Consider the following 25649-nt stretch of genomic DNA (forward strand, 5'->3'; position numbering starts at 1 on the left):
TCATTTGCATGTTAGAGAGGTACTGGCACTCTTCTCAAACGCTCATGGTAATCTCTTTTGCCACGGGAAGATACTTACAGTGGCTTCACAGAAAGTTAAGCCCCAATTTACGATTTACTGTTATTTACAGAAGTGTCTCATGAGGCTCGTGTTATTTAAAATAACATCACATTTCTTTAACCAGCTCTGAGACTATTTTCTTTTTATGTTCAGCAATTCAGTTCCGGCGCGCGTTGTTTGCTTTGGTCGCTCAGAGCTGTTGTGATAATGGTTCTCTGAATGCTCTAGTCCTTCCATTGACTTAAAGCACGGTTTTCATTGTAATTTTCTGTTCCACCTTTTCATTTGTTGAACAGAGCAGCACTTTCCTGAGGTGATGCTAGGAGAAGAATTTCTTAGCCTTAGTCTGGACCAGGTTTGCAGTTTAATATCCAGTGACAAGCTCACAGTCTCCTCTGAAGAAAAGGTACAGTAAATTGTGTAGCAACAGTGAATTTAAGAATGCTGGAATGTTTCTAAATCTTATACTGGAAACTATTCTTATGCTGTGCTATTTAGGGGCCATTTTCCAACAGACCTCACATGGAAAGGAAAATTAAAAATAATGAGAATTGTAAAAGCACATAAAAATGACCTTCACTTGGTTGTCCTTTATATGAAGTAATGATTCTCAGATCCATATCTTTCCACCAAAGCCTGAGGGGCAGAGCTGAATTCCGTCCGTCCCCGGAAAGCTAGGAGCCTCCCATCTTGTGCTGGCATAAAGCTCCTGTTACCTGCCTTAAACCTCACCAAAAGATGAATTTCCCTAGGACAGGGAGGAATATTGCCTTGTGCTGCACCTTGGCACAGAACACCTAAAGGAGGTCCACAACCAAAAAGAAGGAAGGAAACATTTTTCCAGCATCATCCATGTTTTTAATGAAAGGGGGGAAAAAGGCGTTGCTTGATGTTGTTTTGTGGTTTGAAATGTTCAACGCATCTCTTGTGGTCTGAACTAAAAATGAGGCAATCAGAAGGAAGGATGGCCCGGTGATTGTGGTGCTTGATGAGCTCTGGGTCCAGCCCCTTCCTTTGGTGTGGGGCTTGTATGACCTGCGGCAGGTTTTGGGGAGGAAAAACGTGCCTCTAGAGGGTCTGTGACTTCACCTCTGCATTGTCACTGTATGGAGATGGACACGTTGGGAGGCTGCGGGAGAGCTGGAGCGTTACGTGCCTTGTAGCTTCAGGACCCCATTGAATGCCTGCGGCGTGGTGGGACGAGCGTTGGGCTGCCGCGGCGCCGTGCCGAGCGCGTGCAGCCGTGGCGCTCAGCCGCGCCGGGCCGGAGGTGCGCGTGGTTCGGTCCGCGGGGGCCACGAAGCTTGCCGGAAAACCGGCGTCGTGCGGGGTGCTCGTGGGATAGATGCGCTTCGTTCACATCCGCAGGCAGCAAACTCGGAGGCGCTCGCAACGCGTTTCCGCGGGCCTGGGGCGAGCGCGGGCGTCTCCGCAGGGTGCTGCTCGGTGCCGCGCGGGCAGGGCCGGGAGGGAGAAAACAAACAGCGCGAATTCACAGCAAAATCGCTGTGCCTGAGCCAAGCAGCTTGCAAAGGGAAGTGCGAGTTTAGTAACCAATTTTTCCAGTCCTGTGCAGCATTGTTAAAAAGCTTTTTTTGGCCTTGTGCCCGGAGAAATCAAAGTACTCGCTCCCTCATCGGAGCTTTGTACAATCAAAACCAGTACTACTTTGGTTGATTTTAAAGTTGAGCGTGCAGGTCTGTGGAAGGAAATGTAAGCACAAGCGGCACGTTCAGAACAACAGATACTAATAACAGCAGATCAGCAGAAAATGGGATTTGGACGTAAACATGAAGTATGTGCTGGAGCCCAAAGGAAAAAAAGTGTTGAAAATAGAAGTAATAGCAATAGACTACTAATTAGTATGAGCTGCAGTGTGGCAGACAAGCAGTTTTCCGGACTTTTATTCTTCCTTTCTGCTAAAGTGTGTGTACTACACACACACACACGCACACTCGTCTGTGTGTGCACGTGATGGATAGAAATTTATTCTTAAACAACACTACATAGTAAGTAGGCAAATACTTGAACCATCTGAGGGCTGAATTATGACAACCAGATTTCACGAGAGGCTTTTTTGTTCCTGTTCTTACTGGGGCTCGTATCTATAATGCAGCCGGTGACCCGGAGTAATTCCATCTCTCGGAGCAGCTGGAAGTATTAGAGCCGAATCCTGGCAGGGCCAGAAGTAACGGGACCGCTGAGGGAGGTACTGCTGCTATCATGCTTCTAGGTCAGGCGCGTGTGCCCAAAAGCTGGTATGTTCTCCCTTCCTTCGCCATCACCCAGCTAATTCCAGTTGGCCTAATAAAACATATTCCTTACCCCCCTACAAATTTTGGCGTGCTTATATCCCTAGACCATCATGACTACCAAAATTATCTGCTGCCACAGTGACCTATTTTAATTGTAAGATGGTGCCAAGCGTAAAGATTTGCCCCCTTCATCCAAAGATTATCTTCCTTGCTCTCCCTCAGCTCCCTTGCTCTTGCTGAGCTCTGCATTTACACAGGCCCTTTCAGGCCAGGGCCCAAAATGTTTATTTTGGTCCCTGCCTGCTTCTTCTGCTGCAGCTGAGTACTTTGAAGGCAGTTTTATCAATGCTGTCGGCCTGACTGTTGGCTCTCGAGTTATAAAAGCATATGCGTGCAAGGAAACACCAAAGCAGCGTGTTTGTTTGTATTTACTAGTGATGTGTGAAACGGTGAGGCTTGCAGCCCTGGAGAAATGGTTCCCGTCAGCTTGAAACGCTGCCAGAAGAGCAGCTCGCAAAAGGGTTGGGGTTTGGGGGTTCGTTTCTGCCCTAGCCGGGGTACCGGGTGGCTCAGCGGCATCGGGGTGCCGCGGAGCCGCGCTGCCTTGGCCCTTCTCCGTGAAACAGGGACGAGTTGCTGCCTCCCGTTTTTAAGGAGCAAAGGCAGAGCCCGTGCAGGGCATTTTGTATAATTGATTCTGGGATTTCCGACGGGAGTTTGCTTCTGGCCCGTCGCAAAGACGGGGAGCCCGGTGGTCACCCCACCCGGCGGGAGTCAGGAGGAGCTGATGCACAGCTTGGCGTTCGGTCCCTGGGGTGTCTAACAGGATTTTTGGCCAAAGAGATGGGGAAAACCTCCGGTTTTGCTCTACGCAGTGTGCCAGAAGGGTTTATTCAAGGCTTTTGGGGCAGCCCGTGTCCTTTCTTGGGCTGGGAAACGCTGCCCGCCGGTGCGCAGGCGCTGCTCGCGCTGGGCAGCCGGGCCGGGAGCCGCGGGCACAGCCTGGCACCGAAACGCATGGGAGCAATTACAGCCCCGCTGAGCAGCGGGAACAGATGTGCGAGCTGACGGCTTTTGAATAGAGATGTTGCTATCTTCCATTTCCCCCCCCCCCCTTAAAATTAGACACGAGTGCCCGTGGGAGGTGCCAGTCTTTTTTTCCCCTCGCCCCGCTGTTATTTTCGGCGTGGGCACACCAGGGCAGCGTCAGCGTGTGCCTACCTCGGGAGCGGTCTGCAGCCCCGAGGAGGCGGTTTATTCCTCGTACACACTTGCTGCTTTACCCTCCTTTAAGACTTGTTCTCTGTCATCTTGATCTATAGCAGGATCTATCCCAGTCTGGTGACCTGCTCTGCAGCTCAGCATTAGCGCCAAAAAGATCGATGAAAAGCATGTATTATTGGCTAAGCATTGCTTTTTGCTCCTTCCATGCTCATTTGCAATTAAAAATCTCAGAACTACCGTGTTTTTCATTTTTAAAGCTTTGCAGCCAAAGCGAAATAGTGTATATATATATTTTTTTCATTTGAAAATACTTTAAGGTTTTGCAGCAGTTATTTTCCTCTGTGCTTGCTACGATTTGATTGCACAGCTCCCTGTTGCTTTGCTTAAATCCTCGGTGCCGCTTCCTGAATTCCAAGCAGTCCAGCAGGAGCGTTTGCTGGCGTCGGAGATGAGGCCCTTGCTTTACCGCTCGCTCAGGGGTTTTTTTAAGCGTATAGTTCAGCCAAAAGGAGGAATCCCCCTTCCACTCTGCCTCTGCTTTGCACGAGGAAGGAAGGGTCAGCACCTCCTGCAAACGCCTTCGGTTTGGGACCAGGAGATGCCCTCAGCTCCAGTCAGTTCTTAGGGATCAGCCCACCGTGGGTGGAACAAAACGGTTTCTTGGGCAGTGATGGGAGGGATGGGGAGGGGAATAAAAAAGCTCTTTGCAGATTGGCCTGACCATTTGGTGACCCCCGGGGATGTTGAAAGGGAGGGCACGTCCTTGAGGATGCTGATCCTTCCCGGGGAGCCAGTGTGAGGAACATGCCCAGGTCCTCCAGGGCCCTGCCGGCAGGAAGATCCCAAGGACGGTTTTGCCCATAGATGCAAGTTTAAGTGCCAGAGCTTGATTTTTGAGTCCATGGGGAAATCCAGCTGCTGGATTTCCCAGCCAGTTCAGCCCTGCGAGGAGCAGTATCCTCCTGCGTGGTTCCTGGCCAGGCTGGTGTCCTTCAAAGCAGCCCTGTGCAGTGGCAGGGATGGTTTAGCCCATCTCAGCGGGGCTAAAATCACGTAGCACAGCACGCATATTCCTTTGAGGAGCGAGCGCGCGGTGCTCCCTGCATAGCAGCCGCTGCACGGACATGTTCATGACCCCTTTGCCTCCGAGTTACAGCCGGATGCTTATCTGAGCCGGCTGGATCTGGAAACGAAGCTGGAGGTTCGGGGCAGGCCAGCGGTCCCGTGCACCCGCGTCTCCGGCGGGAAGCGTGCCGTGAAACGAGAGCGCTGCGCCGGGACCGGTGGCATCCGAAACCTGCCGCAGGGGTTTTACCGCGCCCGTGGTCAGCTCGTCCCGAAGCTTCTGTGGTTTTGGGAGGAGCTGCTGAAGTGATGAAACATGACCATGACCGTAGTGACTTCACGTGGGAGCGGAGCCCTTCAGCGGTGATCGCTGTGGCTCATTGCATGAAAAATGTCCAGTGCAGATGTCAGAGGGCTAATAAAGTTTCCTGGCTGCTTTCCACTACTAATATAGCAGAGGTAGATGGCTGTCCTGGACCCACGCTTAGCTTTGAGCGTGAAACAGCTCATCTAGATATGAAGTTGCTTATTAATATGCATGGTAAGCTGAACTCCTCGCTGCCGGTCGCTTGTGCTCTGTGCATACTGTCCTGAGTTTTTCGTCTGTTTGATAGAAATCTTGCATCTCCCTCCTTAGATATCGCAAATCACAGTGCCTCTGATTTTGGGGGGGCAACTGTGCAAGCCTCTTCCCTTTTCTGCATTAACTGTACTTTATCTGTGTAGGTATTTGAAGCTGTTATTTCTTGGATAAATTATGAGAAGGAATCTCGCTTAGAGCACATGGCTAAACTGATGGAGCATGTTCGCCTGCCCCTTTTGCCCAGAGATTATCTTGTTCAGGTTAGTCGGAAAATAAGTAATTAATACTTGCACTTAAGCTGGCATTAGTGCCTTAATCTATGGCTTGGCTGTTTGCTTCCGAGACGGGTAATTTGGCATGTCGCTGAGTCTGTAAATAGAGGACTAAAGGGAAAAACTGGGCGGTTTCTCAAATCAGCGTGTGGGGTGGGAGCCTTCGTGTGAAACGTTAACTGTGTCCTGCCGGGCAGCACGGAGAGCAGGGCGATACCTCGAAGCTGCCCTAGGGAGTTCCTGCCAACCTTGGTCAAAGCATTTAGAAGTAAATATCCCGGTATTTTTCATGAGAAAATACCCAGGTGGTGCTGTTACAGGGTTGTGCAGTTATTTTGCTATTGCACAGGTAAATTTAGGTTGGGAAAAACCTGCCAGGTGTGTTAATTTTGGCGTAAGAAGTGTTCTGCACCGGAGCAGGCTCTGGGGAGACCAGCAGGTGAGATGCTCTCTGGCTTCATCTGACTTAGAGGTTGTTTTTGACGAGATAATTTGTGGGACTCAGCCCTTGATACTGAGCCGAGAACCCCCAAACAAGGGGTTTGACTACTGTTTGACTACCATGTTTTTTATCATATGTCTAAAATATTGCTGTGATTGAAATGAAATTCATATACACAAGATGAACCCGTGATATCTTTTTTTCCCCTGAACTGTGTCTTCTGATTTAATAAAAATACATTCCCTCTCCTCAAAAATTCTGACTCAAAGCGAATTACTTACTTTGTCCACCCTGGTGACCTCTCCTCTGCTGAGATATTTGCTCTTAAGGCTTTAGATAGCTGCTAATTGTCTGACAGAGGGTGGCAAAATAGAGGGAGGGACTCTTTAGTTATCCCAGAGGAAAGTGAGCTGGGGTGTTAATGCATGCGTATCTTTGGAAAGAGCTGGAATTATGTGTCTGTCTTCTACATTTTATTTTATTTTGGTACTTTGGGAGGGCAATTCCAATTTTTATATGCTTTCTGCAAAACTCCGTGTGAACGGCACCATCAAGTACGTCAGTTTAAGTGATCTTTCATGTGTGCATGTTCTCAGACAGTTGAAGAAGAAGCTTTAATCAAGAATAACAACACGTGTAAAGACTTCCTTATCGAGGCCATGAAATACCATTTGCTTCCGCTGGATCAAAGGCAGTTGATAAAGAACCCTAGGACCAAGCCAAGGACTCCAGTTAGCCTGCCGAAGGTAAGCCCAGTCCCCCTCCGGAAAGAGGAGGGAAAAAGGTACCTTTGTATCATCTGACACAATATTTCTGGTGGCATTTTCTGCCTTTGAGAGGAGCTTGTGTTGCCTACCGCGTTGCTTCCCACTGACTCCTTGTTCATTTGCATTTCAATGGCTCGGAGCCCATGGGAGGGAGTCCCGCGGCGGTGTGCGTGCTATATTTCCTATATATTGTGACCGTCCTCGATCCTTTGTGTTGTGTGAGCAGCCTGGAGGAGTGGAATTGCAGGGAGAATGTGCTATATCATCTCCTTAAAACTGGTGGTATTTGGAGACTAGCGGTGTAAATGTACACGAAACCTTGTCGTCAGCGCTAGCAGAACTGCAGGCGCAGGCAGAATCGCTTGAGGTGTTAGGTTTGAACGCAGGCAGTTGAGACGTTGGGAGTTTATGCCAGGGGAACCAACTGTTCTGTGAAAGAGCAGAAAACCACTGCTGGGGGAGCGAGCGTGCCGGTGTCTGCTGGGGACTGTGCAGAAACAGCCCCTCCGGGTGCGATGCTTCGTGATCATCCTTGGAAGCGTTTTGCTCCCTCCTCTGGTATTGCCTCTGCCCGTCGAGGATATATAGCTAAGTGGCATCAAGGATGTATAACCAAGTGGGATAAACCTGGATAAACCCTGAGAAGACGCAGCATCTCCATTCCTAAGCACAAGCCTCTACTCTCGAAGCACGTTGCCCTCCCCGGTGGTTTCGTGCGGGGTTGCGGCTCCTGGAGCTGTGACTTCCGTGGAGTGGGAAGGGCGGGCGGTGGCATCGGTGGTGGCGGGGGACCGCCCGAGGTTTCGGCCGACGTGTAGCGCCCAGCCGAAGAGGGGTGCAGTAGGTTTCTTCCTCGTTGTTTGTCGACGTGATCAGAAGCCAGGAAAGCAGGAAACAGCCGTACGCCAGACATGTGAACGGGAAGTCTGAGGCAAGTTTCAATAGACTAAGCAGCTACTGAATAAATAAACCTTGTTATTCCCTGCATTTATCCTGGAGGCATGTGATGCCCTGGCCTCTATTTTATTAGCAAGTGAAAAAATGACAACAGCAAATATTTCCCCACACAAAAGAGATAAAGGCGGTTGGCACGTCTCTCAACAAACTGTCACTGAAGTTATTAATAAGCATTTCAGAGCTTGTAAGATGTCAAAACCACAGAGTATTATTTTTTTTTTAGGTATAAATCATACTGTAAATCATAGGGAGCTTATTTTGGTGAGACTGCATATGAGATCTGTGCTGGGAGGGAATAGTGAGGTCTTTAGATACTGGACTCTGGCTATGGTGAAATTCCAGCTCTGCGGAGTGTTTCTGTGCGTTGCGTGCCTTGCCCCTGCTGGCACTTTACCAAAATTGGTTGAATGTAGCTTTTGGGATGTTATGAGGGGCTGGCTTGACCGTTATTCAAGGACTATGTAAGTTAAGGATGAAAATGAGCAGTGAGTCAGCTGGTTCAGAGGTTCTCAGCATCTGCTATACCATGACCTGCAAGTATAAAACCAAATCTTCTGCAGGTCGGTCCTCCCTTCTTTTTAACTGTAAAGAAAAGGGAGAAGATGGTGATGTTACAGTGATCCAGTTACTGAGAAGCTTTCATCTTGTCTGCTGGTCCTGCTGATGCAGGATTACATTCTGCTGTGAAATTTCTTAATTCTTTAATCGTGTGAAGCTCTGCAGCTTTCCGTGGGGCACTGTTCTGCAAATAGTAGTCAGGCTGTTGGGTGAGATTCGGTTTGCTTTCTAATGTCTTGTTTTCATCTTTGTGGATCAGACATTTCTATCAGAGTGGTCAGTCTTTCACCATTTTCATACTTCTAAAGCAACCGTGATGGGAGTTGAACTCATTACATCTGCGACCTCGAGTGACAATTTTATCCTCCCAGCTATGCACAGCCACCTTGCAGAGACTAAAGCCAGAGTTTTCCAGCTACTCTTTGACCCCAAAGCCAGTTACCTTTTACCAGCTCCTTGGCCTTGTAAAAATCAGATTGTCTTGGATAGTGTTTGCTCCTGCTGATTTGCTGTGCTATAGTGAGGGGAAGGAGTCCTTCCTCTTGAGAGCTGTGGTGGATAGAAGCAAATGCATTCAGAAGCAAGTGCAAATTGAGTTATTTCTCAAGGAAGCCATCGCAAGTGATTTGGACACTGCCTGTGCACACGCGGTTCACAGTGGTCAGCTGGAGCTCGGCAGCTATGGGCAGCCCTGGAGAGCTGGGCTGTCATCTGGAGACCCGCTGGGTTCCCGCAGGCCCCATCCCCTGGGCAGCGCGTGTGAGATGCGAGGGCAGAGCTCGGCGAGTCCACGGGGAAGGAAGGTTGGTTTCCTGGTGGCAGAGTGGGGAGGACCACGGTGCACGTGGTCCGGTTCTGCTCACGGCTCCACGAGCACCCACTGCCTGCCGTTGCTGGGGGTAGGGACTGGGGCCAGCTGGACTAAGGCTGACCAGCAGAGCACTTCTCACGCTCATGACTTTCGCTGTTGATCAGCTTCACTTACATCTTCCCTGTCCGCCAGGAATTTAGAGCTAAATTACTGGATTTGCCTCAGTATGTGTTTCAGCCAAAGGTCTTAATGAAGCTGACAGATTGCTTCCTTCTGCCGTCCACCCACAGCCCAGCACCCCTGGATCTCTAACAGTCCCGTCGATTTTCCTGAGTGCCATCTTCACTGCAGGTGGCAAGGCAGCTGTCAGGTCTTATTTACTAAGCAGCATCGGTTATTTTTAGCACAACCACGGAGCTAATGACTAAACAGCGGGTCGGCTATGGAAAGTACGTTGGGATCTTCTTCGCTTAAAAATACCTCTGCAATGAGTCTTGTGTCTGTCATGCTACAAAGGAATTCTGTTTTTCACAGGGAAATAGGGTAGGTTGCCCACATCAGAAAAGGTGAGGAAGGCTTAATGAGGGCGTGATTTAAATGGCAATAACCATGTGCGCAGGATCCCCCCTGCCCCGTAATAGATTTGTCTGAAATAACTGTCTCTGCAGAGGCCTTCGGTAGGCCTTCAGTGTCCAAATGCTATGCTCTTTAGGGCTGAATCCTGTCGACGGTGCTGTTGGCTGCTGCTCTTGGCCGGGTTGCGCTGATGGATCCTTTGCAGGATGTAGCTGCTGCGGCTGGGGCGGAGGTTTTCTAGCTCTTGTCTTTCCTCTCCAGGTGATGATTGTGGTGGGCGGGCAGGCGCCCAAAGCCATCCGCAGCGTGGAGTGCTATGATTTTGAGGAGGAGCGATGGGATCAGGTTGCTGAGCTTCCCTCCCGGAGATGCAGAGCAGGTAATGGGAACGCTTGCTGCGACCTGCTTCGTTTTCCCAGCACAGGCCTTAAGGGCTGGACAGAAGGTCCTTGGTCATTCCTTCACCCTTTCTCTGTGCCTCTAGCCTCGAGCGTCTCTTTCTTTTTGCCGTTCCTTCTTTCTCTTCCCCGATAAGCATGTATCCTTCAGGTTCGGGTGGATGCCCTGCTCTTGAAAGCAGCTTGCTGCATGCCTGTCCGCCTTCCATAGCCACTGTCCCCACCTCATTAGCTCTCTTCTGCCTGCTCCTCCGTCAGTGTTTTCCCCTCCTTCTCCCATGCCCCTGGCCCAGCAGCTCACAGGAATCCAATTGTCCTTGCTACTTCCCTAGTGAAAATCAAAGGAGCTGAATCAGGCCCTCTTGGTACTGAGGGCTGATGGAGAGCAGATCTGTAAGGCTGGGTTGTTCCTCTAGAGACATCTGAGACTGGGAACGTGGATCCCCATTTGTTGTCTTCCCTGTGGTTCAGAGAGTTGTTTATTCAGATCTGAAATCAGTTGGTGCCTTATATTGCTCTGTGTTTGTGTGAAGTGCATTTTACCTTCCATCCGATGTGTATGTTTTATTGTACCTGGCTCTGATGCTCTTAACCTGCAGAAAATGCTCAAGACTTGCACACATCCTGCTCTTCCCTTCTGTCTTGCAAACACTGAGAGGCAGCTGATGACACCTGTATTCCAAGCGACCATTAGGTTTGTAGTTTTCCAAACTGTAAAATCGCCTTAAAATCTTTCTCCTCTTTTTTCAGGTGTGGTATTTATGGCTGGCAATGTTTATGCCGTCGGGGGCTTTAACGGCTCTTTAAGGGTGCGCACGGTGGACGTGTACGACGGCGTGAAGGACCAGTGGACGTCGATCGCCAGCATGCAGGAGAGACGCAGCACTCTGGGCGCCGCTGTGCTGAACGATCTCCTGTATGCAGTGGGTGGCTTTGATGGCAGCACTGGTAGGTGACCGGAGGAAAACCGGGCAGACCCTTACTGCAAAGAACGTTTTCAGAGCCTGCTGCAAAGATTGCAGAACTCTGCTAAAGTGCCATTAGTGAGGTTCCAGCTCCCTCCAGCTATGATTTTTGTAGTGAATGAACCAAATATTGGATTTATTGTGTGCTATAACTAACCACATGTGCATTCTGACCCATCAGTAATTGCAGAGTGCATCACTCTGTTCGTTTGTTTATTCTAGTGATGCAGTTCTTTCAGTCTTGTTCTACATACAAATATGCATATTCTGGGCTAAAAAGAGCATTTTCCTGCTTTTAGTTGAATTTCTTGCATGGCAACATGAATCAAATGCCAACAAGGCATCTCATGGGGTACATGTGTCTGGGAGTTGTTGTGGTATAACTGCACGCTTCGAGTCACACCTCTGCTGTATGGCTTTGCCACGTGGCTAAGCCCTGACCTCACTATTTCAGCTGGTGATCAGTAGAGTACAAGGGTTAGTTTTTAAACCTTTACGTGGACGCTCTGTAAGGCTGGGCTCTGCCTCAGAGGCGAGGGAGTAGGTAACTGTGATTCAGGAACGTGGGGGGGAATTGTGGGCTTGGGAGGAGGTGGAAGGCAGATGAAAGTGCAACACCAATCTTTTTCTCTTCTCTTTTTTTTTAATTAGAAAACCTGTGTATCCCCTTTTTAACTAGGTCTGGCATCAGTTGAGGCCTATAGCTATAAAACCAATGAGTGGTTTTTTGTGGCTCCCATGAACACAAGAAGAAGCAGTGTTGGAGTTGGAGTTGTGGAGGGTAAGAAAACCGGCAGTCATTTCCATCTAGCAAATGTTACTGATCCAAGCAGAAGCCTAAGCGTTTAAGTGCAATAGGAAGGAATGGCAGGAACTGTTGTCTAGACTATCCTCAGTTGGTAAAGATTTATTTTATATTGCTTAATGACTGTGGCTTTTTCCATTCTCCTCTTTATCTTGGTGAAAAAGTGTGTGCATGACCCTCAAAGAGCCTGCGACCCGTTCTGGACCTGCCTGAGTCTCCTGAATGCCACTAAGGGTTTGCAGGTTTCTTTGAATCCTTATTCTCCTTGGGCTGTTCGTAATGCTGAAGTCTGGGATATCTCTGGCCAGTGCAAGAAAATAGTGTTATGCAGTGTATGTCGTTGCCATCAATAGACACTGTGAGAGAATGTATTTCTCCTAGATCTAGGAGAAAGATCAGTTTAAATAGGAGCTTTTTTTTTTTTCTTCCTTTTGCAAGATCATTCCTGAAGCAACTGGCAGAATGTTATTTGGCCCCGTTAGTACAGTGGGTAGCAGTCGATGGCACAATCCTTATTATAAACTCCACTTTGAAGTGGCTTGTTTTGACCCATGTGAATGGGAAGTACATGAAAGGTGTTGATGTGAGAAGAGGGAGAGATGAACTTGGAATAAATATTAGTCATTCTGCTAAATTTGCTTATTTGTTTAAGAAGCATCTTCTTTATAATTGGCCCATGCACGTGCTTGTGAAGTGCTGGACTATTAATAGTCATTGGGATTTGCTAAAGTGGGCCCTTACTTGAATGCTAAAAAAAATTTTAAATACGTACCTGTGAGATGCATTTCTGTGAGCAGGTTTCCTACTGGGGGCATACAAAATCCTTTTTCTTAGCTTCATTTGAAAGAGCAAATGAATGTTTCAGCTGTTGGAGTCTATGATTAAAAAAAAAGTGCATATGTGATGGATAAGAAAAGCTGATCTCATCGGTGTAGGAAACAAGCTGCAGCCTGTAGTTAATCCACAGTGTTTATCTGACTATGAAGAAGGCTGATCTGATGTCTGTGGGTACTGACAATATCTAGTGGTTGATGGAGGCCAGGGAAATTTACCTTGTCTTGCTTTGTTTGGCTCTCTCGCCTTGGTTCATTGAGTCACACCAGGCGGATTGAAACAGCAGCAGAAATAAGTGTTTGAAATGTTTATAGAAATAGGAAAATATGAATGATATTGCGTGTCCCTATACAGAAATGCAAAAAAACCCCCCAAAATCTTACTCTCAAGCATGCAACAGGACCGATAAGGAGCAGAGTGTGCTCCCTGGGCCTTGTACGGGTACCTTCGTAATATTCATCTTTGAAAGGGTTCACACCAGTTGCAGATACTTTGAAATGCCACTGCAGAATGCAAGGGGAGAGCTGGCACACGAGTGCTTTCTGGAGGAAGTGGGGTGAAGATGACCAGTTTGGGGTGGTTGTACCGTTCTCTGAAGGACAGGTAGCGTGGGCACCTGTGGCACGGTCCTCGAAATCCTCCTCGAAGGTGGTGGCGTCTGCTGAACACCCACATGTAACTCCGGCAGCAGCAACTTAACAAGTCCCATTAAGAAAGCTGCTGCCAAATTTGCTCTCTTGGTGATCTCATTGCTGCTTTAGGAGAGAGGGAGCAGAATTGCGGAGCTGGTCCCTGCAGACCTCTCTGTGTTGGTCAGCAGAGGGGCCGCTAGCGAGGGCAGCAAGTGGAGCAGCATGCGGGAGAAGGGGGTTCAGGGGCAGGACCACTGCGTGGGGACACGTTCCCCAGAAGAGGAAAGCAGGCCTGTTCTTGGAGTCTTAGAAACAGCACGGAAATAGGAGGATGGAGAAGTGCAAGACTGTGGGTGGAAGCTGCTGTTGAGAATATTGTGCGATGAAGAATCATATAGTGTGTTTGTGGCCAGGCTCTGCTCTCACAGATTGAAAGTTAATCTTGTTCATGGGTTTCGTACAAAACTTTGGGGTAGGATTTTCTTACGTGTTTGTTGAACTCTATATTGTAATGCTAATTTTTTGTAGTGGCTGGAGTGCCTGGTCCTGAACCAGAATGGCTTTGTGCTAGAAGCTCTAGTAAAGAATCACAAAAAGTCTCTCTGCCCAGAGAGCTTATAGTCTAAATGCAAAAGAAAGGTGATACATGGATAATACAGGGTGATAGGAAGAGAATATTGGTCAAGTCTGTGAACAGTGGTGGTGGTGGAGCATCAGCCTTAATTGTTTAATGTGTGGTGTAGGCTCGTGACATCTGATCGTACTCTCCTGGTCTCAGTAGGTGGGCGTTGTCCAACTTTCATTCAGTTGAGGTAGATATACCATGTTGTGAGAGTCTCCCGTGATAGCTTCTGTGCTGTGATCACTTGGTGCAAGTGAGCTTGAATGCTGCATTTGCAGCATTGGTTCATTCTGATGTGGCCCAGATTCTTCAAAACTGGGCCTAGGTTTGCAGGCAGGTATTATATTAGTATAGGAAGTTATTGCATATTTATTGCTTTTGTGATATTGTAGCTAATGTACAGTATCGACCTTTGACAGCTCACCTGGCCACGTGGCACACGAACATGAGGAAATGCCAGATCAGCAGAACGCACTCCGATTTTATCTCTTGTCCCGGGCCAGCGAGTCGTTGGGAAAACCCTCTGGGGTTTTGGCTCCTAATTAAGCTGCTGTGTTATGATGTTTCCATGTCTTAGCTGACAGCTTAACTGCTTAAAAAGAACAAGCCCGCTTGCCTGAGAATCTGTTTGAGATGCTCCCGGTGGGAGTTTCCCCAGACACCCCAGCAGGTTTCGGCAGGTCTCCCCGGGCCTCCCGCAGCCGGGATCTGTCCTCACGTGGGGCCTGCAGGCGTGATGGTAACCCAAATCCGTTGTGAAGGTAATGCCAGCGCCAACGCGCCTCTCTTCCAGGTAAGCTCTACGCCGTGGGGGGCTACGACGGAGCGTCCCGTCAGTGCCTCAGTACCGTGGAGCAGTACAACCCGGCCACAAACGAATGGACGTACGTCGCCGACATGAGCACGCGGCGCAGCGGCGCAGGTATTGCCTCCGCGACGGGTGCCCCAAGGCCCGTGGTCTCTGGCCGCTCCTCTTTTTGGAGAAAGCAAGGAAAAAAGTGTTCTGGCATTGCTGGGCTGGCAAGTGAAACCTGTTGTTTTTTTCCCCCTCGTCCCGTAAGGAGAAAAATTCGTAATTGCTTGGAAGCTCTCAGCAGCAATCCTGGCTTCGTTAAAACCTGCCAAATTGAAATTAATTTCTGGGTTAATGAAATAATGTTCAGTGTTTCTAGGTAGCTTCTCTAGCAGATGTATCTCACTTATAAGCAAAAAGTTGTCCAAATTGCCAGCTGCAGGCTCAGCCGGGGACTGGAAAGGCAAGCTGTGCCTCCGTCTGTCTCCTGTCGTTTGGGGTCTTTTTGTCGGGGGGATTTTTGTTACGGAGGTTCTCCGCAAGCCGGCGGTGGGGTTTCTGTAGCGCGAAACACTGGTTGGACACATTGGACAACTTGCAGATCAAGTCAGGGTAACAAAACTCCTCTCCAGTTGCCCCTGCTGAGCCAATTTTTAGTGTACCTTTGCTGGCAAGAGTTGGTCAGCTGGAGGATTAGAGAAAAGGGCGTGTTTAAAAAAAACAAAATTAAATTTTGTTCTTGACTGCTGCCGACTTGGTGCGTGACGTTAGGCTAGGCAGGCACGTGCCTGCTCCGTGGCTGCTTCTCCCTAAAAGGTGTTAAAGCTCTTAGCCGTTCTATTAAAAATCGTCTTATCTTTAGACGAAAGGGAGCGTGCAAATGTTGGTCCTGCTGCTTGACGTGTGCCAGGGATCCTCCCGACGTCAGACTGGCTGTTGTAAAACTGCAGAGCGGTGTTCACCGCAGTGGCGCGAGCCTGGAGGCTGCCCTTCCCGTGCTCGCTGGGGTAACCCCGCGGGTTGAGCTGCCGCGGGAATTTCCCTCTGAGCTGGGCTGTTGTGAGGCTGCTTTGCACACGGTGTCTTTCCTTCCTCTTTTTTTTAACTTTTTCTTAACTTCAGGTGAGGCAAATATGGTCACACACTGTTGGTTTTGAGTTAAAGAAGTTTTTAACATCTGCTTGATGCTTAAAGCCATCCCAATGCAACGCTGTAGGAAACCAGAATGAGTGTCTTGTTGTCGGTAACACGTCAAAGTGCAGCAAAAAAGTCCGTAAAGCCACTAGTGACACTGATTTGAGTGAATTTTCTTTGTTTGAAACGCTGCTCTGAGCACTGCTTCGCAAATGCGCTTGCACACGGCAAGGGCCGCGTTATGACTGCTCTGAACTGCCTGCCAAGGAGCACTGCAATTTTCTCTTCCCAAACGGACGGCCGAGCACGTCAGGCTCTGGCTGCCACCGAAACACCTGGCACGTTCTCCCCGGCAGACAGCAGGCATGAGACAGCTCGGGACGAGCCCTCGGAAGCGGCCCTGCAGCGCGGTGCATCATCCAGCGCCGTGACAGCCGGGCTCGGAGCGAGCGCCCGGCATCGGCATCCCGATGCTGACATCTAGCGGAGGCCGGCGCGGGTGTCCCCAAGTCCCCGGGCGTCCCCAAGTCCCCGGGCGCCCCGCTCGCGGGCGGTGGGGCCGCGTGGTGTGGAGTGGAGCCGTGCTGCTGCCGGGTGGGTGGGCAGGGCAGAGCCCCCCTGCCCTCCCGGCCGGCCGTCCCGGCTGCCACGCGTCCGGTCTCTGCACAGGGAGGTGGTTTTAGATGGGAGAGGCTTTAGACTGCTTCTGACCCTTGCACTCTCCTACTTACCCAACTGGCTTACTGACTGAATTACGGAAAAAAGAATTACTAGATTTTTGTTAATAGCTGAATACGATCAAATGGTAAGATGCTGAAAAGCCCAGGCTGGTGGGCTCAGACATAACAGGCTTTTCCTCACCAGTTGAGTTAATTCCCCTTCCCCAGTCAACTGGGATGCATCTCCTACAGTCGCTATGCCAGGACTTAGAGCGGGACATATTCTGCTCTTCCCATATGGTGCGTGTTGGAGCACCTCAGCCAAAGGAAGAATTTGGCCTGGTAAGATGGTTATTTATGGCAAATAGAGATTAATTGCCTGTGTGTGTCAATGAGGACCCACGTGCGATGTTACGCTAGGCTTACGGCATCCCTCCGGCTCTCGCATGCTCTCTTGGTACAGCTGGAGGTGCCTGGCCAAAGGCAAAGCCCGCACACAGCAAGTTAACCAAACCTGGAGAAGAGAGGGGTGGTGGCGGTAGGGCTGGCACAGCGTTCCTGCCTCCTCCAGAGCAGCCGTGTCCCTGCCCTCATTTTAATTCATCAGTCGCGTGGTCCGGTTATAGCACCCGGACGGTGTTCCTGCCCCTGCCTGGCGTTGCTGTCCCGCAAGCCTGGCACGGCGGCATGTTTGTGCAGGGGTCGATATAAAAACCCGTCTGTTTTAATTTGGCGAGGCCCCTCTCCTCCCTGCACACACCTTTCTGGCGCTCTGCCTTGTCCTGGATTGTCAGCGTGAGTGGGGCCTCGGGGCTGTCCTGCTGGCGAGTGCCCGCGGTGAACGTGGTGCCGTTCGGATCTACATCTGCTTTACCAGCATCCCAGCTTGGTAATTTTAATAGAGGCTTTTGAACCTACTAATGAAGATACGTTGCTGGAAGTGTTAATTTGCATGGGTTGTTGAACGCATTAATTCAATTTACTTAATATTAGGCAAAACCCCCTAAAGCAGCGACTCTAAGTGCAGCTGTGGGCCCTGCGGGTCGCGGGGCTCGGCAGAGGCAGAGGCAGGGCTGGGGGCAGCTGGGAAGGTGGCTCGTCTGCGGGAAGCCACTGCCCTGGGAGCCCTGGGGGCAGAGGGACCGAGGTGCCCTCAGGAGCTGGGGCCAGAACATGTTTGAGAAAAGAGAAGTGCCCGAGGGCTGAAAACACGTGGCACAGAGGCAGCAGGAAAACCAGAAACTAGCTCCTGGTCCTAGGGGGTTGGGCTAAAAGGAGAGAGCCCCGTGGCAGGAGGGCGTCAGCCAGGTTGGGGCAGTTGGGAGAGTGATGGGAAGAGACAGCAAGTTGGCCAAAAGAGGTTAAATAAAGGCAGGAGAACGTAGCGGGAATACTGTTTCTCTGGGAGAGGGCACAACCCTGAAAGGCAGGATGTCGTCCAGTCCTTGCTGCAAAACCTGCTGCGTTCACCACGTGAAAGGGGTGATCTTGAGGCATCTGGCCCAGCTTTTGGAAATGGGATGTGAAGCCCCCTGCCCCACGCGGTCGGCTGACGCTGCGCGCTGTTTCGCAGGCGTCGGCGTGCTCAGCGGGCTGCTCTACGCTACCGGCGGGCACGACGGTCCCTTAGTGAGGAAGAGCGTGGAAGTCTACGATCCGGGAACAAACACCTGGAAGCAAGTCGCGGACATGAATATGTGTAGAAGAAATGCAGGTAACCACCATGTGCGGTGCTGTGCTGTTTGGTTGCTCTTGTCTATGTGTTTCTTTTTCTTTTTTTAATGTTACTAGTATGCAAGTAATTAGTACTGTAAGAAAGTGATAAAAAGATGTGATATCGACTTCTCTGCATTGAGTCTGAATGTGGCAGGCAAATGTGTCACGGGGGACAGGGGACGGGGAATAGGTTAGCCTGAGTCTAACCGTCTGCACTCTTCTTTGGAGGTGTGTGTGCAGTCAACGGACTCCTCTACGTGGTCGGAGGAGACGACGGCTCCTGTAACTTGGCCTCTGTGGAGTACTACAACCCCATCACGGACAAGTGGACGTTGTTACCAACCAGCATGAGCACTGGGAGAAGTTATGCAGGTAAATAGCGGGTGCAGGTGCTGGCGGCGGAGCACAAGGTTGTCTGGCTCCCTGACTAATGCCCCGCAGCCACGACCGTGTCTGGGATCACCCGTAAACTTGTGGGCTGTGCCTTCTGGCGCTTTGATTTTACGTTTTCATGTGTTCAATGTGGCTTTCAGTAGAGGAACCCTTCACAGAAATAGCAAAGACAGCTCTGTCTCTGCTAGCCTGTTGCTAGTCTTTGGCTTTGCGGTATGTTTTTAGCTGCAGCACAACCCAGGAGCTGCTCCGACCGTAAGTTTGTGTCTGTTTGTTCTCCCCACAGGTGTGGCTGTGATTCACAAACCGTTGTGACACACAATCAAGGCGGTGCAAGGAGCAGAAGCCAAGTGGATCCAGCTCGGTGGTGCTGGGAAGGCGGCCGACCTCTGCCTTGACCCATCTCCTTGCTGTTAAACTCTTAGCATGACAAGTGATACGTTACAAACATCATCTGCTCTGCGGTGGATCGCGCGGCGAAGTGCAGATCCCTCCGGGGACGCGGTCCGTGCTAGGCACGAGGTGTTGCTTGTTTTCCGTGGTGCAATCAACCGTTTCTCTCAACGGCTAGTTGGGATGAACACTGTGCTTGAACTGCGGGCACTGAATTTCTTCTGTGAAACAAAACTGCTATGTTCGGACACGGGAGTAAAAACGAACACTTTGGGATTTCTTCACTACTGATGCTCTGTACGCGTTATTGGTTGAATTTACTCCGTGTGCCTGGAGGGTGGACTTTACTACTGACAGTGGAAACTTGGAAGTACCAACGGCAGAAGCAGTCGGCAGAAACGGGCTGGAGCGGGGTGCTCGGGCTGTGTGACACTGTCTCGGTCATGCGTTTGTATTTGCCACTGGACTGCTGTACGTACCCCTGGCACGCTTGTCGTGCGGTGGGAGATGAGTACCGTGTGGTTTTGATCTTTGTCGTGGGTGCTGTTGCCTGTTCGTGATGGGACCTGCTGGGCAGTGCCTTTCCTGGGGCTGACGTCTCGGCACCTCAACCACGCCGAACGCCGCAACCCCGGAGGAGTCTGCTGCTCCGGGGGGGATTACTGCTCCCATCAAACAGCTACGGCTCGAATAGAAAGTATTCCTGACCCATACGTTTTCCGTGCTGTGCTGAAAGCCCCAGTTCTCGCTCCGTCCAGCATTTCAGTGCCATTTCGTAATAGAGCGTTTAGATATCAAAAGAAATACCTGATGGTGCCATTAATGTAGACACGGTACAGCGAGACCCCTCGGTCACCCGAGCAGGGATTAATAACCGAGATAAAATACCTACAGTGTCTTAATGCTTCCAGAGTATGGAGATCTTACTAATCAGTGTCGCTGTAATTATTTAAATTTTTCCTGTACTGAATGTGTTCTTCCATCAGGATGAAGAATTGATCAGATTACTCAAAACACAATGAAAAAGACCAATTAGATCCAGCTGTGATGCAGTTGTCTTGCTTACATCCCGGATCCTTAAAGCTTTCTATTTAAGAGGATGTTTGACTTACAAATAACCTTTTTGGTGACTCCTGTACTCATCTGAGCCATGGTGTGTTTCTGTATGCAGGGGTAGACTCTCCAGCTAAAGGGAACTGATGAAGAAAGATGTTTCCTCTCCTCTTTTTTTTTTGTTTTCTCAGCTCACTTGACTTTATGCATTTTATTGTCTTCTTAAAGAGAGTTTGTTTCACTGGTTTTTTTTTTCTTTTTTCTCCCCCTGTAGATCAACTGAGCCTTTCTGTAGTGGGCAGCTGGCCTGCAGGGCTGTGTCTGTGTATGTCGCTGTCAAGCTGTAGCACTTACCGCTGTTGTTCTGCTGGTTTCTATCTCCATAGAGCTCCTATTAAAAGAACTATTTATGACCTTCTACGGTAGAAAAGAAAAATACTTAAAAATTGTTTTCGGAGGGACCTAAGGCTGAATCACCTTGTGCTGCTTTTATAGGGGATGCAGATTACTTCTGTAAATAAGTTGATTTTTCGTGTTTGAGCTGGCACGGTCCTTTTAACCCGGGTGCCTGTTCAGTGCGGGGGGAACAGCGCATCGCTCTGCTGCTTAGCGTTGCCCAGGACGGGGCTGACCGTCGCGGGGAGCGTTACACACTGCCTGCTCCTCTTGGCATGCTTTTGCTTTCAGAAGCAAAAGCAAACTGTCTGAAGAAATGGCAGTTTTGTTCTTGATATCTACCCTTCCGTTGTGTGACAGGTGAGAGGTCTTGAAAATTAAAAAAAAAAAAAGTCATTTTTGTAACACCCTCTAAGCGTCTCGCTTTGGGTTTTATGGTCTCCACTGAAACGTACCAAAATAGGAGTAATATTTGCTGCTCTCTTATGATGGACTTTTTTATTGTAAAAGCTAATGAAGGTGGTAGGAAGGTGTCCACTGACTAAATCTGGCTGCTGATCCGAGTCCAGAGGTGCATCTTTACGGTGACAAAAAGGTAGATGATGCCTTGGTTCAGACGGACACACAAATTCAGTGTCCCAGAAGCTGCTTGGCAGGCGTTTCCCTTCTCCCGAAGTCCTTGGGGATACAGGTAAAAATGGGATAGGCTGAGGTTTGGGACAGAGTTAGTATCTCATCAGACTGAGATGACAACTGGCCAAGGTCAACAAGCATTTGGCACGTGGCCCTCATCAGGTTGGGTTTAGACATAGGCAGCCTAAAGCTAAATAAAGGTTGGGAACAGTTGCCAACTAAGCTGCTCTGCCTTGGCAGGGGTCATCACTGGAGCAAAGGCAAATATTGGCGAGAGACTAATAGTTTCTGCGGGTCAGAGAGACAAACTAGTAGTCAGTGCTATCGAGATGCAAGCTGGAAGTTTGCAGTATTTGTCAGATGTCCTGACAGGTGGATATGCCTGAAGGTTGGTTGATTTTTTTTCCCCCCACTATATCTGCTTTTCTAACAGCAATACACATCTCTTTGTAAACCTTCCTCGCTTTCAAGGAAAACAGTTTTTTGGCGATTTTCTGCTATCGTAAAATGGCATTTATGCACACCGCCGGCCTAGACCTGTGGGTCCCCATCATAGGGCTCTCATCGTCTGCCGGGGCTTGCGGACCGTGCTCCTGGCTGCAGCCGCTTCTCCTCCACCTTTCTTTCTTTCCTCCTCTAACGTTGCAGTGTTATGCAAGTCAAGTGACCTCGTTTTCCAGCTATGCAATATGAACAACTGTAACACATGACAAACCAACTGTATCCCCCCCCCCCCGAACGGCTTTTCGGATTTGCCTTTCTTTGACGTGTTGTTTCATGTTTCTGTTATTGATTCTGAGCACCTGAGCCAGATCCTTTCAAGATTGCCTTTTTCTAGGACTGAAAACATAGCGTTAGCGCTAACAAATTTTACTGTAAATATTTTTATAAGACAATTTTAAAGAATTTTTTTGGATTGCTTTTTATCGTTGTCAATGACACGTTAAATTCTGGATCTAATTCTTACACTCCAGTGCAGTTCTGGCTGGCTGTGACGTAGGTGTGAATTTCTATGTTTTCTGCACAAGAAATTAAATATTGTAACTAAGGTCTGGGATAGCTCTTGTGTTGATCCTAACATTATTATAGAAGGGACAGCAGTGGGCTTAACGTTATGAAATAGATTAAAATCCATTACCTCAGTCACCAGTACACTCTTGGATTAGTAGTTATTTTAAAATAATTGAAAAACTCTGATTTAATTTTCTTCTGCTGTTCATTTGCTTTGCGTTTAGCTTGGCGGACAAGCTTTCTCTAGCCAGTTTTGTTTCTCGGCTCTCCCGTGTGAGCGCAGCACTGCTCGAAGATGCAAGGGGCGGCGTGCATGATAAACACACCTGTGCAAAAGCCCCAAGTCGCCAAAAATAATCAAAGCATTGCAGGAGGTTTTGTAAAAGCTTTAAAAACTTTTGGGCTGGTTCATAATGGTGGTCTTTTTTGAATATTAAGGTTTGGCAGAGCCCAGTTGTGCTTGCGCACCGCCGGGTTTGCACCACAGGGGAGCAAAGGCACAGCGGGGTGTATTCGCATCGAGCAACGTGTTGTTAGAGCAAGTTTGAATCAAGTCCATCTTTCCCATTTGCGCCTAATAGATAAATTGGGAGTGATTAAAACCAATTTTCTGTTCATTGAGTTTATCCACATACTTTTTCTGTCTAGATGTGTTGAGCACTGTAATTACCATAAATACACTTGGCAGCATTTGCATGACAACACCATGAAAGCTTGATGCTGTTCTCGTCTGCAGTGTTTGGAGACCCAAATCCTTAATATCCAGCGATGTGTGATGCCTATTCATCAAACTAACGTGATGGTTCAACAGATAAATGCATCTTGTTTGTAACCTCTGGGATTCACTGCTAATAAAATGTAGTGACAGGACAGCTGCCCCCTTGGCTTAACACCATGCCCATAAATCATATTCACATAAAAATACTCGGTTGCTCTAAGCTAGTGTTTGAGAGTATGTTAGACATTATAGTCTGGAAATGAATGAATTCACTTTTTTTCCCTTCTGTCCTTTTCTTTATTCATGGGATTAATAAATTATTTTCCTCTATGGTGACAATAAATAAATACTGAGAATTCTAATTTGTATATTTTATGTATAAAGAAACCCTTTAAGAATAATGGAAGATTGTGAAACAATTTACCTGAATGTGAAATTCTTTGTTTTCATAAAACAGATTTTGTTTGATATGATAGCTGACAGCATAACATAATGATTTGGTTGGCCGTTTAAGCCCATTTTTTGATTATTTTATTCTATTTTTTTGCATGAGCATGAAGGACCAAGGACGTTGCAAAGTAATTCTCTTGACAGCTGTATTGTCCATTGCGACAAACAACTCAAGGAACAGTCTCCACTGGTATAGTTAATATTATAACAGAAAAATCACATTGTAGTTCCCAGGACTTTAATTTGAATAAAAATTGGACTAATGAAACTCTCCTGGGTCTGTTTTGATTTCTTCAGGTTTTGGTGGCGACGTTCTGAACCCTCCACATGGCATTTTTCGTCTTCTTTGATCACAGCAAGTGCAAACCACAGTCTGACCGCGTCTCCTTCGGAGTGGGACACCTCTGCTTGCCCCGAGCCGAGCCTGTCCTGGAGGCGTCGAAGGCAGCTGGGTGTTGATATGATATATATTAAGCCAAATTTGAGGGCAGGAAGGAGTTTTTCTCTACAACGGAGCATCACGGAGTGCTGTGGTTCTTAATTATTTATTATTTATTTGTCACCCTCTGGATCATCTGGGAGTTTCACCTAACTCATTCCCAACTACTCCCAGGCACCAGGATGCTGCCGTTGGTTTTTCTTACTCTTTTACTCCCTGACCATAGGCCCCACGTCTATAAAAGGCGGGTGGGAAGCATTTTGGCCTGCCAAGAGGGAAAAGGCAGAGCGTGGATTTTCTGTGGCTTCTTCTCGGCTTCTTGCTTCATGGTCGGCTGCGGTTTCTCAGATTTGAAGGGCCCGTGGGCCCTTTTCCTCCCCGGCCCCCGGCTCGGCTCTGCCCGTCCGGCTCGGAGGCAGCCACGGTGCTGCTGGGCGCAGAGCGTCCCTGCTCCGCTTGTACCCGCCAGTGCTGGGTGTGGGACAACCTCGGGTCAGGACATCAGCGGCAGAAGACGGGGCCAACGTGAAAAAGGAGATTTTATGCCTGTGGGCACAATATTTCTTAATAACAGCATAAAGAGATGCGTTTCTTCCATCATGGGAAAGATGAACGCATTTGGTAGGTGGTCAGACTCATTTCACCCCATGCTTATGATGCGTTGCACTGATCTCTCTCATCTTCCAGAAACGCCCCGCATGCCTCGTCTGCTCGTGGCGACGTATGGCGCCCGATTTACCACGTGGGCTCCTGGAGTCTCCTGGCCTGATGAACGGTGGCAACAGTATGCTCTGGGTTGCTCCATGGAGCTGGGTGACTTTGCAAATATTCCTTATTTCATTTCAAATTTATTTCTTTCCCACATGGTTGGCCCATTTTATTCACGTTTAAACCAATATATCTGATAATCTCTGAAGCTGTAGCTGAAGAAAATCCTTTGCAATATGGGAAGAAACCTCACTGCCTCAATTTTGCTGCAAGAATTTTTAAAATTGTTATTTCTTTCTGCACCCTACCTTCTGATCTTTTGGGACATGCCATGCCCTAGATGTCACCCTTGGCAGGACAAGTCCCACACAGCGGTGGCTCTCACCTTGTCTCATCCACCTCGGAAGGCTTTTTTGTGCTTTTGTGGTGAGAAAAAGCACTGAGTGTAGGGAAATGCACCCAGCGGCGTGCTGCAGCGGGGCGGCTCTGGTCCTGGGCATCCCCATGCCGCGGATCGGGGCACCCGGCCCTCACCCTGCCTCTTGCACCCAGCTGGCGGATGGCTGGTCCAGGGAACATTATAGATATTTTCCAGACACTTTTCTCTGTTGCAAGACACTTCCCATGTCCCCCGCTATGTTTTCTCCCACGGTCTCTCGTGTACCCGCGTGGCCCCAGCGTGCGGGGTGCCGAGCTGAGAAAACCCGCTGCCCTCTGCATTGCTGGGCAGCTCCTTTCCACGTAACCCGCGCTGAGATGCGGCTCTTCTGCAGCTGAGTGACGCCGTGTGAGCTGGCGCGTGAGTCATCACTGAGCTGAACCAAAGGTAGGGTGGAAAACAAGCTCAGCCAGGGAAATTGCAAGTGTCTGATAAAAGATATAGCTAATTGTAGACCCAAATGAATCATAAATATGGCCAAAGAGGGATCGTTTGTGTAGCTGTGCCCCGAACTGTAGTGGTGGGATGGGAATGGGGCAGATTCGGGAGGCAAAGCCACATCTCCCTGGGCTGGTGGCTTGTACTTCAGCTGTGCTGATGAGTACTGTGCGGTGACAAGGAATAATTGCAATTAAAAAAAAAATCTGTTGGATGCTTCTGTAAAAAGCCAGCGTACGGGACCAGTGCAGAGCCGCTGCCAGCGGCGCACGCGGGGGCTCCTAGAGCATCATCCTCTGGTTGCTCGGTGACGAATGATGCTGCATTATATAATGTTACGCTGTGCCATAAACAAGCACAAAAATCACTTAACGACTTAGTGATGCAAAATATTCCAAAGAAACTTGCTGAAGAGATTAATGTTAATGTTCTTGTTCAGCAGATTGAATG

General features: G+C 49.0%; 1 protein-coding gene across 1 annotated transcript in view; it reads left to right on the forward strand.

The window, feature by feature from the left end:
* Window positions 1–23443, forward strand: part of KLHL3 (kelch like family member 3) — a 50509-nt gene extending 27066 nt beyond the window's left edge. Inside the window, exons 6-15 of the mRNA XM_064521094.1 lie at window positions 357–466; window positions 5331–5447; window positions 6498–6647; window positions 9832–9949; window positions 10719–10916; window positions 11613–11714; window positions 14620–14748; window positions 17986–18126; window positions 18357–18500; window positions 18808–23443. Coding sequence (XP_064377164.1) covers window positions 357–466; window positions 5331–5447; window positions 6498–6647; window positions 9832–9949; window positions 10719–10916; window positions 11613–11714; window positions 14620–14748; window positions 17986–18126; window positions 18357–18500; window positions 18808–18836 — 1238 coding nt within the window. The 3' untranslated portion in view covers window positions 18837–23443. The remainder of the gene's footprint in view (window positions 1–356; window positions 467–5330; window positions 5448–6497; window positions 6648–9831; window positions 9950–10718; window positions 10917–11612; window positions 11715–14619; window positions 14749–17985; window positions 18127–18356; window positions 18501–18807) is intronic.
* The last annotated feature ends 2206 nt before the right edge of the window (window positions 23444–25649 follow it).

This window comes from Dromaius novaehollandiae, chromosome 15 (genome assembly GCF_036370855.1).
Source record: "Dromaius novaehollandiae isolate bDroNov1 chromosome 15, bDroNov1.hap1, whole genome shotgun sequence".
Taxonomy (NCBI): domain Eukaryota; kingdom Metazoa; phylum Chordata; class Aves; order Casuariiformes; family Dromaiidae; genus Dromaius; species Dromaius novaehollandiae.